General features: G+C 39.9%; 2 protein-coding genes across 2 annotated transcripts in view; both read left to right on the forward strand.

The window, feature by feature from the left end:
• Positions 1-13,110, forward strand: part of LOC106876168 (uncharacterized) — a 197,303-nt gene that overhangs the window by 148,876 nt on the left and 35,317 nt on the right. The gene's annotated exons all lie outside the window — the stretch shown is intronic.
• The window catches only part of LOC106881956 (endoplasmic reticulum resident protein 44), a 25,213-nt gene that overhangs the window by 8,413 nt on the left and 3,690 nt on the right, over positions 1-13,110 (forward strand). Inside the window, exons 2-8 of the mRNA XM_052977183.1 lie at positions 6,223-6,292; positions 6,819-6,858; positions 7,633-7,702; positions 9,088-9,133; positions 10,151-10,335; positions 11,889-12,004; positions 12,768-12,825. Of these exons, the coding sequence (XP_052833143.1) occupies positions 6,223-6,292; positions 6,819-6,858; positions 7,633-7,702; positions 9,088-9,133; positions 10,151-10,335; positions 11,889-12,004; positions 12,768-12,825 (585 nt within the window). The remainder of the gene's footprint in view (positions 1-6,222; positions 6,293-6,818; positions 6,859-7,632; positions 7,703-9,087; positions 9,134-10,150; positions 10,336-11,888; positions 12,005-12,767; positions 12,826-13,110) is intronic.

Here is a 13,110-nt window from a genome sequence, read left to right on the forward strand (position 1 = left end):
CCCCCATCCCGTTGCCCATTTTTCCAATTACCCTTGTAACAGGTGTGAAAAGCTACAAACATGTAAATAATAACAATAATAATAAATAATAAATAACAATAATAATGGTTTCAAATTTTGCCACAAGAGCAGCCATTTTGGAAAACGGGATCAGTCAGTTACATCAATCCCTCAGTGTTTCATTGGTATTTATTTATCGACCCCGAAAGGGAAAGTCGACCACGGCAGAATTTGAATATAATAATAATAATAACAACAACAACAACAATTATAGTGGTTATTGTTTTTGTAGTATTAGTTTCGAATGTGTCCTTCCAATTTTGTTCATCATCATCATCATTTTGATTACTGCTACTCGTGGTATATATGCATATATATATATACATATATATATACATACAATAACACGTGCATAGGTTTCAGTTCCACTGCCTTTGTTAGTCGGTGAAATATCCAGCTAACTGACTAATCAATCGCTTGTTTAATTGCTTATTATGCTTGTTAGACTGAACAATCAGTCGGTGGTTTATTAGTCGGTTCTATCGCATGTGTACAAATCTTTTTCTTTTTTCTTTCTTTCTTTCAAAATATGGACAGGAATCTATTTTACAAAAGAAAAACAAGAGAAAGAAAATAACGAAACAGCAATGCAGTACGGACTGCTTCAATATATATATATGTATATATATATATATATATATATGTATTCTTTTATTTGTTTCATTCATTTGACTGCAGCCATGCTGGGGCACCACCTTTAGTCGAACAAATCGATCCCGGGACTTATTCTTTGTAAGCCTAGTACCTATTCTATCGGTCCCGAACCGCTATGTTACGGGGACGTAAACACACCAACATTGGTTGTCAAGTGATGGTGGGGGGACAAACACAGACACACAAACTGTTTGCCCCGCATCACTGTTTGAAAACTGGTGTTGGTGTGTTTACGTCCACCCAACTTGGTGGTTCAGCAAAAGAGATTAATAGAATTAGTAATAGGCTTTAAAAAAATAAGTCCTGGGGTCAAGCTGTTTAACTAAAACCCTTCAAGGTGGTGCCCCAGCATGGCCACCGTCAAATGACTGAAACAAGTGAAAGAATATATATATATGTATATATATGTATATATGTATATATATGTATATATGTATATATATGTATATATGTATATATATGTATTTATGTATGTGTTTGTATATTTATGTCCATATGTATGTGTATGTGTTTGTATATGTACGCACATATGTTATTTCTTTACTACCGACAAGGGGCTACACACGGAGGGGACAAACAAGGACAGACAAAAGGATTGTCGATTATATCGACCCCAGTGCGTAACTGGTACTTATTTAATCGACCCCCGAAAGGATGAAAGGCAAAGTCGACCTCGGCGGAATTTGAACTCAGAACGTAGCGGCAGACGAAATACCGCTAAGCATTTCGCCCGGCGTGCTAACGATTCTGCCAGCTCGCTGCCGTCTGTGTACGTACATATGTGTGTGGCTTTATATGGCAAAAGAGAGACCAACAGAATAAGTACTGGGCTTACAAAGAATAAGTCTTGGGGTTGATTTGTTCGACTAAAATGCAGTGCTCCAGCATGGCCGCAGTCAAATGCCTGAAATAAAGAAAAGCACAAAAGAATATGTGTTGTATGTATCTATGTGTGTGTGTGTGTGTGTGTGTGTGTGTACACAACCGGCTGGCAGATCTATAAATATGTCTTGTGATGACAGGTGCTTGTCTTTTGAACCTTCCTTCAATTTATTTCTGTTGTTGTTTGTAATTAATTACAGGAGATAATCAGCTTGACTTCCAGTGTCAGTTGTCTCACTCGTTAAAAGTCATGCATCTTTTTATCTCGCAATCATTTCAGTCGTTTTAACTTGCGGCCATGCTGGGGCGCCAACTGGAATGGTTTTAGTTGAAACCAATTGACTACCCACCCCATACCCCGGATTTATTTTTAAAACCTAGTGCTTATTCTAACCGCTAAGTTACAGGGATGTAAACACACCAACACCGGCTGTCAGGTGGTGGTGTGGGACAAACAAACAAACACACACACATATGTGTATATACTTTTGTTATTAAAACTGCCAAATCATCCCAAAATAAAACTGCTACACAGTTTCAAGTTCCCATTTGTCAGGCAATTGTGATACAGAATGAAATAAAATATATATATATTTTATATATATCGTTTAACGTCCGCTTTCCATGCTAGCATGGGTTGGATGATTTGACTGAGGACTGGTGAAACCGGATGGCAACACCAGCCTCCAATCTGATTTGGCAGAGTTTCTGCAGCTGGATGCCCTTCCTAACGCCAACCACTCCGAGAGTGTAGTGGGTGCTTTTACGTCTCACCCGCACGAAGGCCAGTCAGGCGGTACTGGCAACGACGTATGTATGTATGTATACAGAGTGGCCCAAAAGCAGGTTTACAGTTATCACATAGGCAGTTTAAATTTCTATCTTACAATCATATTGTTTCTGCACATCTTAAACAGATAATGTTCAATCTCTCAGATGCTCAAAATGTCCTCCTTCGACATTGTAACGTTCTTCAAACCTCTTCAGAACACCCTGACACGCAGTGCGGCACAAACTCTGATCTCCATCAAATGCTTAGCGGTATTTCGTCTGTCTTTACATTCTGAGTTCAAATTCCACCGAGGTTGACTTTGCCTTTTGTCCTTTCAGGGTCAACAGATTAAGTACTGGGGTCGATCTAATCGACTGGACCCCTCCCCCAAAATTTCGGGCCTTGTGCCTAGAGTAGAAAAGAATATTCTTCTAACCATTGCTCATTGTCTCTTTTTAACCAAACCCAGAGGTTTGCCTTTTCCGCTGTGTCCTGGATATGTCACTTCTGATGGTATTTGCTTTACAATGAACTAAGCCTAGCAACAACAACAATTGCCACCCTACCCTTTAAAGAATATTTTAGGGTTACATTAACATATTGTTTCCTTATTTAAGATAGCAAGGTATAACCTAAGGGAGAGTTGGCTGTTATTTCTAGCAGTTTGAAAGATCACAGAGGCTCCCTGTCCTTTTGTCTTGTTTGAACAGGTATTTTTAGAGCTGGCTTGCTATGTCATCACAATGCATACTTACAGGCTTGTTCTACATAAAATTCCACAAAATAGATTTGTTGTCCCTGAATGCCATCTGTTTGTGCCATAAACTAAGATGGCTAAGGAGGGATTATTGTGATCTTAAACCTTAAAACAGGTCTTAGCTTGTGGTTTTTATTTTTACAACTAGTTCATCATTTTAATGTCTGCTTTTTCATGCTTGCATGTGTCAAGCTGTGTTTATTAAGGCAGGTTTTCTATAGCTGGGAGCCCTTCCTGCCATTAATCCTCACCTGTTTCCAAGCAAGGTAATAGTTTCCCAGGGTCAGACATGGTCTCGCAGAATGTCGGAAATGAATGACGCTGCGTGGATGACAGCAAGCAATCATTCTACACCTATTTTGCTGCATCAAGACAAGAAGACACAAACACACATGCACTCACACGCACATATATGCATTTATGTCTGCTATAATAATACATACGAATGAGAAAGGAAGGGGTGATAGATGAACAAGGAAGGAAGGGGTGAGGAAAAAATCAAACAGCATTTCAACTCTGTGAGTATGTGTGTGTGTGTAAAAAGAGAGGTGTGTGTGTGTGTGTGTGTGTGTCTCGTAGGTTCTTCTGTTCTTTTGACAGGTCTTGTTTTCAGTCTTGCTGGCTTTCTAGCAAGCTTAGTGGACGGGGTGCAGTTTAGTTACCAACAATCTAACCATGCATCAGCTCGTACTGAATTCCATGTTACTAGTAGCCCTCAGGGAAGACCTCCCAAGTAACCTGTTAAAGGCATCTGATCAAATTAACGAGCAAGCTTCGAATCTTCATTTAGGTAGAATATTTTTAACAATTTATCGTGTAAAAGTTGATAAAAATTAGTACAATCTGTGACATTCTTCATTGACAAGTTTATTTTCTCGTTAATTGTAAAAACAATATTGATTTATAAGGATGCTGTTGTGTTTTTATTTTATTCATTTGTGTTTTGACTTGTTTGCTTGTCTGATTGTTTCTTTAGTATCTGCTGAAGTGTATTAGAAACTTAACTGTAGCTAGAGTTTGGTGTGTGTGTGTGTGTGTGTGATTTGCTGTGCTTGAGAAGACATACCAAGCCAAGTGAAATCGTAGTCGTGGCCAGTGCCATTGACATGTAAAAGCATCCGTCCCAGTGACACATAAAAGGTACCCACTGCACTCTCGAAGTAATTGGAGCTAGAAAGGGCATCTGGTTGTGGAAACCAGGCCCAATTCAGACTGGAACTTGGTGTAGCTCTCGGGCTTACCAGTTCCAGTCAAGCCGTCTAACCCATGGAAAGCCGATGCTAAATGATGATGATGATGACAGACGATAACTTCATGTTTCAGTCTTATGACCTCATCAGCAAAGTCTAGACTTTGCTGGTTTTGCCAAAGTAGGGATGGGAGACTCACCAACCGCATGTATGAGAATGTACCCGGGTTGATTTAGGGAACTAGAATTGTTTTGAGAATAACTGACACACCACCCACTTCTTCACATCAACAACAATAACAAGACTGAGTGTTGTGTAATTGAAAATAGTGTAAAGCAGGTTATTTTTAACATATGGTGTATTTTCAACAAGTCTTTCCATGTGGTGAATGCATGCGTGTGTGTGTGTATGTATGTATAGACACACACACACACACACACACACACACACACACATATATATATATATACATATGCACATATATAATGTATGTGTGTGTGTGTGTCGAAGACCTATAAATCAGTTGTAACAAGTGTGCACATAGTGCGTGTGTATGCACACGTGTATGTGTATGCTCACGTGTGTATGCACACGTGTATGTGTATGCTCACGTGTGTATGCTCACGTGTGTATGCACATGTATGTGTATGCGTGTATGAGAAACTATAAAACTGACATTACAACACAACTGCTGTTATGAACAGAACTTGTTTTTAATGTTTTAACTTGTCCAGGTCAGCTCCCTCAATCAAGCTTATCTATGAGGAAAAAAACCCCAGCAATCCAACCATGACCACCCCATCTTTTTGGGGGTAATATCACTACATCATACAATGTGTCTTGCACACCTTTTTGTTGGGGGGGTTTTTTTTTGTTAAAAAAGAAAAACAAAAGGGGAGTAGGGTGTAATTTGAGGGAGATTAACTGTTGTCCCTTGCAGTTTGAATGACAAGTGGGGGTTCCTTCATTGTTGAAATATAATTAGTATACACGATGGCAGTGGCAGTAGGGTACTTGCTTTTAGAGTACCATGTAATTGCAGCTATTTACTATTTTAATCATAATCATTAGTGACAAGGGTTGATTCCCATGGTGATGGTGGTATCATGCTGCTGCTACTACTACTGATGGTGGCGGTGGCGGTGGCGGTGGTGGTGGTGGTGGTGGTAATATTAGCCTGGAGGTAGAATGGTATTATAACAGCTGTTATGTGTTATTTTAACGCTCTGAGTAGGAATACTTAAAGCTCTTCAAAATTCAATTTTCTGACAGTTTATTCGAGATTTGATTGATTGACAATAAATGCTTTTTTTTTTAATGCTCAGAAATATGTTATTTGTGTACTTTATGAATGTAAAGACTATACAAAAGCGACATTACAAGACTTGCTGTATTATATAGCAAGCGATTATAATAACAATTCTCCCTGTATATTGAAGATGCTTTGTTCATGTATATACAGATGTGTATATCATCATCATCATTTAACGTTTGTTTTCCATGCTAGTATGGGTTTGACTGAGAGCTGGGGAGCTGTACCAAGTTCCAATCTGATTTGGAAAAGTTTCTATGGCTGGATGCCATTCCTAACGCCAACCACTCCAATAGTGTAGTGGGTGTTTTTTTTTTTTACATGCCACTGACATCAGCCATTCCTGAATATGGTTCTGAGATCCTTAAACTTCTCCATTTGTCTCAAAAATGTTCCACTAACAGACAAACTGCAACAAGAAGGCTTTCTTGAGAAGACCAACGTCTCAGTTCTTCACAGCACCAATTCTTTTCCCTGCCTTGCGACGTTCAAACCTCCACCACCACCACCACCAGCTGATGCCTGATAACTAAACTATCCTATGACATTGTTGTACTCAATAAGTGTGTAATTGTGTCATTTGTTTCTATTTCAGCTGTCTTTCTTTGAACCTTCTGCAGCGGACACGATCCAACTGACTGAGGGCAATATACAAAGCATTTTTGGTCAGTATCATTTAGTAAACCACTTTAACACTTTTTACATGAATATGCATACATACATACATCCGTCCATCCATCCATCCATCCATACATACATGTGTCCATACATGCATGCATACACACCTACATACATCTGTTTCTCCATGAGATAATATCTCCCCATGGCCAGACATGTTTTCCATGGCAAACCAGAAACATGCAATATATCTTGTATGATAGTGGCACTTGTTTAGAACCAGTGATGCCGTCAAGAGGTAGGCCCCGAAACGGCGCACATTTTCTCCTGACAACCCCATATACTTGCTGGCTTCTGGTATGCGGAGTTTTTGACTGGTAGCATTTGCATGTGCAAGTTGTTTGCAAAACACGACTATGTTACTGTCTCTCATTGACCACACACACACACACACACACACACACACACACACACACACACACACACACACACACACTTCTCTGTATAATGTTACCCCTGACCGTTACCCCCTCCATCAGCCTTTCACTCTAAATCTACCATTTTCTATTTCAGCCAGACATGAATTAGTATTTGTAAATTTTTATGCAGACTGGTGAGTTAACATTTTCTTGTTTATTTCTGTTGTTTATTTCTAGATTAGGGGAAAGTAGGGCTCTTATTTAGGCACCTTTTAATGAGGATCAGTATTTTATTCCCTCTGTTTAGGTACTGCCTAATGATGGACAGTGTCTGTCTCCTTCCTTAGGTACCTTCTAATGGAAAGTGGTCTGTCTCCTTGTTTCGATTCCTTGTACTAAAAATCCTTCAAGGTGGTGCCCCAGCATGGCCACAGTCTAATGACTGAAACTAGCAAAGGAATTACAGACACGTACGTCCATAGTTGTGGCATTTTCTGGTTTGCAAGCAAAGTGTCCCCTTGCAATGCAAAGAGGGGTTAGAAATTTGAATTTAAAATTGAGGAATATATATATAGGTGCAAGGAGTGGCTGAGTGTGGTGGTTCCAGGTTCAGTCCCACTGCGTGGCACTTTGGGCAAGTGTCATCTGCTATAGCCTCGGGCTGACCAAAGCCTTGTGAGTGGATTTGGTAGATGGAAACTGAAAGAAGCCTGTTGTATATATATGTGTGTGTGTTTGTACCCCCAACATTGCTTGACAATTGATGCTGGTGTTTACATCCCCGTAACTTAGCAGTTCAGCAAAAGAGACTGATAGAATAAGTGCTAGTAGGCCTACAAAGAATAAGTTCTACTGTTGATTTGTTTGACTAAAGGTGGTGCTCCAGCATGGCCGCAGTCAAACGACTGAAACAAATAGAAGCATCTCCCTGCTCCCTGCTAAACTGCTCTCCATTGATGCCATTTCAGGTGCCGTTTCAGTCAGATTTTAGCGCCAGTCTTTGATGAATCTTCCAAAAAAATAAAAGAAGAATTTCCAGTAAGTATTTCAGTATTTTCGACAATTCCATGAAACAGGTTAAATGCATCCACCCTTATTTATCACAGATGTTTTTGGTTCCAAAAAAAAAAAGGGGGTTCACAGTGATAAGTGAATAATAGAACATGTGAGGGCCTATAGGTTTCATTCTTGAGACCCCAAGTTGTCTCATTAACTTGCCCCAGTAATATCTCAACAGTTTTTCGACTTTGTCAGGCTATTTGCTCGAACCAGTGCAACTCTTCCATGCCAGACTTGTTGATTGAGTTATGCAAGCATGCACTGTCAGGCCTGAGTTTGATCTTTTGGTGGCCAAGATATTTCATCTGCCACAACTACAGATCATCATCATCGACATCATCATTTAATGTCCGCTTTCCATGCTGGCATGGATCGGACAGTTTGATAGGAAGCAGCCAGGCAGAAGACTGCATCAGACTTCTGGGTCTGTTTTGGCAGGGTTTTTACGGCTGGATGCCCTTCCTAACAGCAACCACTCTGCAGAGTGTATTGAGTGCTTTTTACATGGCACCAGCACAGGCGAGGTCAGTTTTGGCATGGTTTTTACAGACGATAGCAGTAATTTACTAAACTGAATGGTTTGATCCTGACCCTTGACCTTTGTTTTCTGGTCATCCATTCTGCATCTAGGGATATTTACCATTGACCCAAGAACTTCACCTGCCAAAATACTTCACATCTTCCATGCTGCAGCTCCTGATTTCAGCAGACTCGATGTGGTTGGGAAGCAAGCTTCTTTCGATATAATCATTCCTGCGCCTGTCCACGGTTGGAACAGCACTGAAGACTTCCTCTTGTGTTCCATGTTTGGAAATGGTTAAATCTGCACTGGTTCACCTTCTCGTCTGCCTCCTCCCACTACTACAACTTCTTCTCCTCCCACTTTTCCTTTTCTACTGTTGAAAGGATTTCAACTTCAAACACAAATTAATGAAACCCTTTCCAGTCGTGTGTGTGCACCCATGTCTGTAGAGGTGCATGGCTTAGCAGTTAAGGGTGTTGGACATATGATTGTGAGATTGTGGTTTCAATTCCTGGACAGGGGCCGTGTTGTGTCCTTGAGCAAAACACTTCATTTCACGTTGCTCCAGTCCACTCAGCTGGCAAAAATCAAGTAATCCTGTGAGGGACAGGTATCCTGTCCAGGTGAAGAACATGTACACCATGGAAACCAGAAAACCGGCCCTTAAGGGTCGACATTACTCAAGAAGGTAACCTTTACCTTTATGTGTCTGTAGATGTTGTGTGTGAGTGGATTGTGGAAGTGTGTGTGTGTGTGTGTGTGTATGTGTGGTTGTGAATGTGTTCAGTCCACCAATTGATTGACATAATTTCATTTTCTCTCTCTCCCCTTTTTTCCCCAGAATCCTGGTAAAATAGCATTTGGAAGAGTTGACTGTGATGCAGAAAGTAAGTGACATCATCTTTACATATTCTCTTTGTATTTCATCATCATTGTTGACACCATCATCATCATCATCATTTCTTTATTCTATTTGTTCTTTTTTTTTTTTTACGTCCTCTCCCCTGTCAATGACTTCCTCCTCCTGGAAGTTTGTAAAATGAATACCAGTAATTGGTTGGGGTCTGTTTAGTTATTTCCTTTCATTGGGAGACAACAGGATAGACTTGGATTAACGAGATGACAAACAGACTAATCAAACGATTGAACGATGAAATGAACAATTAATCAAGCAATTGATTACTAAACTGGCTAATTAGTTAATTGGTTAACTTGTGATGACAATAACAAGAAACAAAATAGAAACAGAACATATTTTTTATTGGCAAAAGGGTTGTCCCTGGATACAATATACAGTAAGACCTCATTTTATGAGACTCCAGGTTTACAAATTTTCAAGAGTTTATATTTTGTTTACAAGTTTTCGCTTTACGAGCATTCTCCAGGAATGAATTAATCAAGGCATTACTGTGTATATATGTGTATGCATGTGTTTGTGTGTGCATGCATATTTGTGTATGTGTCATTATTACTGTGTAATGTCTGTTTTTCATGCTTGTATGGGTTGAATGGTTTGACAGGACTGTCTCAAGCTCTGGTGTCTCTCTGCTTCGATACGGTTCTATGGCTTGATGCCTTTCCTAATGCAAACCACTTTACAGAATTGTATTGAGTGCTTTTTCTGTGGAACCAGCACGAGTGAGGTCAGCAAGTGATTTGCAAGACAAGGCCCTTCATCTGAGTTTGGGGTGTGCAGTATTGAGGTGGGTGGCTTTATGCCAAGTGTCGGGATGTTAAACTATGATGGAAGGAGAGTAGCTTTAGGGGAGATGTATGGTTACCACCCCAGGTTGGAAAGGAAAGAGGAGGCTGGTAAAGATCTGTCTATATGGTGTGTGTGTGTGTGTGTGTTTCTTCTTGTATGTATTTATCTTATCTCTGGACTGTTTTATTTCTTTATTTAGCCAGTGTATCATCATCATATCACATCAGTAAGTATCCCACATTAAAGCTGTTCCGGAATGGGCAAGCGGTGAAAAAAGAATATCGGGGCCAGAGGTCCGTCGATGCTTTGGCGGAATACATCCGGGAGCAGCTTAGGGATCCAATCCAAGAAGTGAAAACCTCGGAGGGTCTCGATGAGCTTGATGTAAGTATTTCATCATCACCATCATCACCATCATCATTTTCACCACCACCATCATCATTGTCACCACCATCACCATCATTTAGTGTTTATTTTTCTATGCTCGCATGAGGCAGATCTCTCTCTGGTCCCTTTTCTCTCCCCAATCCTTGCCTATTTCCAAGTAAGATAATATTTCCCCAGGACCAGACATGTTTTCATGGAAGATTGGAAATGAAGAACTCTCGTTTGCATGATGGGGATGCTCACATGATGTCAAGGCAAAAAAGACAGCAATACACACACAGCAGGCTTCCACACAGTTTCTGTTTACCAAATTCACTCACAAGGCTTTGGGTCAGCCTGGGGCTATAATGGAAAGACTCTGTCCATGGTGCTCTGCAGTGGGACTGAACTGAAAACCATGTGGTTCGGAAGCAAACTTCACCTTCACATCCATCTGACTGATGCTTTGGAGTACCTTAATTCTTGGATTATCTTACCCGACTGGATTACCTCCACGGATTATGTCACATCATCAGATTACTTCTCGGAGTATGCCAGTTCTTCACCCTTGATCAGGCTTCTTACCACACAGCCATGCTCGGACCTAATTTGGGAGGGAAAAAAAAAGACAAAAAAAATAATTTTTAACCTTTTGCTTGTTTTAGAAATCATCATCATCATCATTTAACATCCGTTTTCCATGCTGGCATGGGTTGGACGGTTTAATTGAAACCTGCTAAGCTGGGGAGCTGCACCATGTTCCAATCTGGTTTGGCAGGGTTTCTATGTGCTGGTTCCACATAATAGGCACCTGGCACTATCTGTAGAGTGGTTGGCATTAGGAAGGTCACCCAGCCATAGAAATCTTGCCATGACAGACAATTGGAGCCTGGTGCAGCTCTCCAGCCTTTCCAGCTCCAATCAAACCGTCCAACCCATGCCAGCAAGGAAAACATGTTGAATAATGATGTCAAATCATGTTAAATGATGTCGTTCTAGGACATTAGGAGTTCAAATCCTACCCAAATCTACTTCACATTTCATCCCATCCAAGCTTGATTAGTCAGCCTCTACGTGAAACCTAATCAAGCAAACTTATTTCAATCAGGTGTCATCATCATCATCATCATCATCATCATGATCATCATCATCATCATCATCATCATCATCATCATCATCATCTCTCTCTCTGCTGGTTAGCTTTGACTTATCCTTTCAGAATTGGGAGGTAAAAGAAAAGAAAAGTACCAGTAATATACTTGTGTGCATTACTTCTGCCCCTCCCTATCTAAGAACCTCCAATGTTATTATTATTATTATTATTAGCTGGCAGAATCGTTAGCAGTATTTTATCTGCCATGTTCTGAGTTCAAACTCCACTGCAGTTGACTTTACCTTTCATCCTTTTAGGGGTCGATGAATTAAATACCAGGGAAACACTGGGGTCAATTTAATCGACTGGTCCCCTCCCTCCAAATTTCAAGGCCTTGTACGTATAGTAGAAAGGATTATCATCATCATCATCATCATCATCATCATCATCGTTGTCTTTTTTATACGTCTTTTCTCAGACAAAGAAGCGAAACATCATCGGCTACTTTGCTGACAAGGAGTCAGAAGGCTACAAGACCTATATGCGGGTGGCCAGTCAGCTGAGGGACGACTGCCCTTTCTACGCTGCTTTCGGGTAAGTTTACTTAGGCCTTTAGTATTCACATTACTCTGCCATAGACTGACACTGTAGAGAAGGTGCAAGAGGCCAGATCTGGCCAGTTTAACCCTTTAGCATTTCAGATTTCTCTGTCAAACGTTCTACTTATTTATTCACATTGTCTTGAATTAATCCAGCGTTATCTCGTAGCTTCAAGATGTCTATGATGTAATTGCTTATTTTTAGGATGACATTGTAGGGAAAGTGTGAGCGGCCACATCTGGCCCATTTGGACATAAAACAAGGCAGAATATTTAGGCTGAATAAGGCCAGTTTAAATGCTAAATGGTTAATCCTTTTAATGCCAACCCATCTGAAACTGTCCCTAGTTCTGTGGTAGAAACCTTTAAAGCAATCTACATTAAAACAACTTGCCATCAAAATTTCATGTTTCATTTATGTTCCAAACATTAGTTTAATAATGACAGTTGTTCCAATAAATTCTTTATTAGTCTTAAAACTAATTAAAACAAAACAGTGTATATTGACAGATATATAACAACAAAAGGGTTGAAGTGATCTTTATTAAAACTTTCCATCAAAACTTCATGTTAATTTAAGTTCCAGACACCAGTTTAATAATGACAAAGTTATTTCAATAAATTCTTCATAATTTTCAAAAGTAATTGAAACAAAAGTAAGTGTATTTCAACAGAAATATGGTAACAAAAGGGTTGAAGTGATCTCTAAATTAAAACCTAATAAAAATAATCTTGAAATGCTTCTAATTATTTTCCAGGCCCATTGCTGAGGCTGAAAGAAATGGAGCAGACACTATTGCTTTCAGACCACCAAATGTAATTATGATTATTATTATTATTGTTGTTGTTGTTGTTATATATTGGTTAATGTACAGTGTATGGGGGTGGAGAGACTTGCAGAAGGGGTGACTAGAACAGAGACTTGTGTGTCTTGTGGAGCTGGTTTGAGAGAGCAGCATTGGAGAATGTATTTCATTGAAGTCATAGGATATTGTAGTAGTAGTAGTAGTAAACTGGTGAAAGGGTAGTGGGGAGAGAGGAAGATAGGGAAAAGAAAACAGAGAGGGTGAGTACTTGTAGAGAAGTGTGTGTGGGTGGATG

The sequence above is a fragment of the Octopus bimaculoides genome, chromosome 27 (genome assembly GCF_001194135.2).
Source record: "Octopus bimaculoides isolate UCB-OBI-ISO-001 chromosome 27, ASM119413v2, whole genome shotgun sequence".
Classification (NCBI taxonomy): Eukaryota; Metazoa; Mollusca; class Cephalopoda; order Octopoda; family Octopodidae; genus Octopus; species Octopus bimaculoides.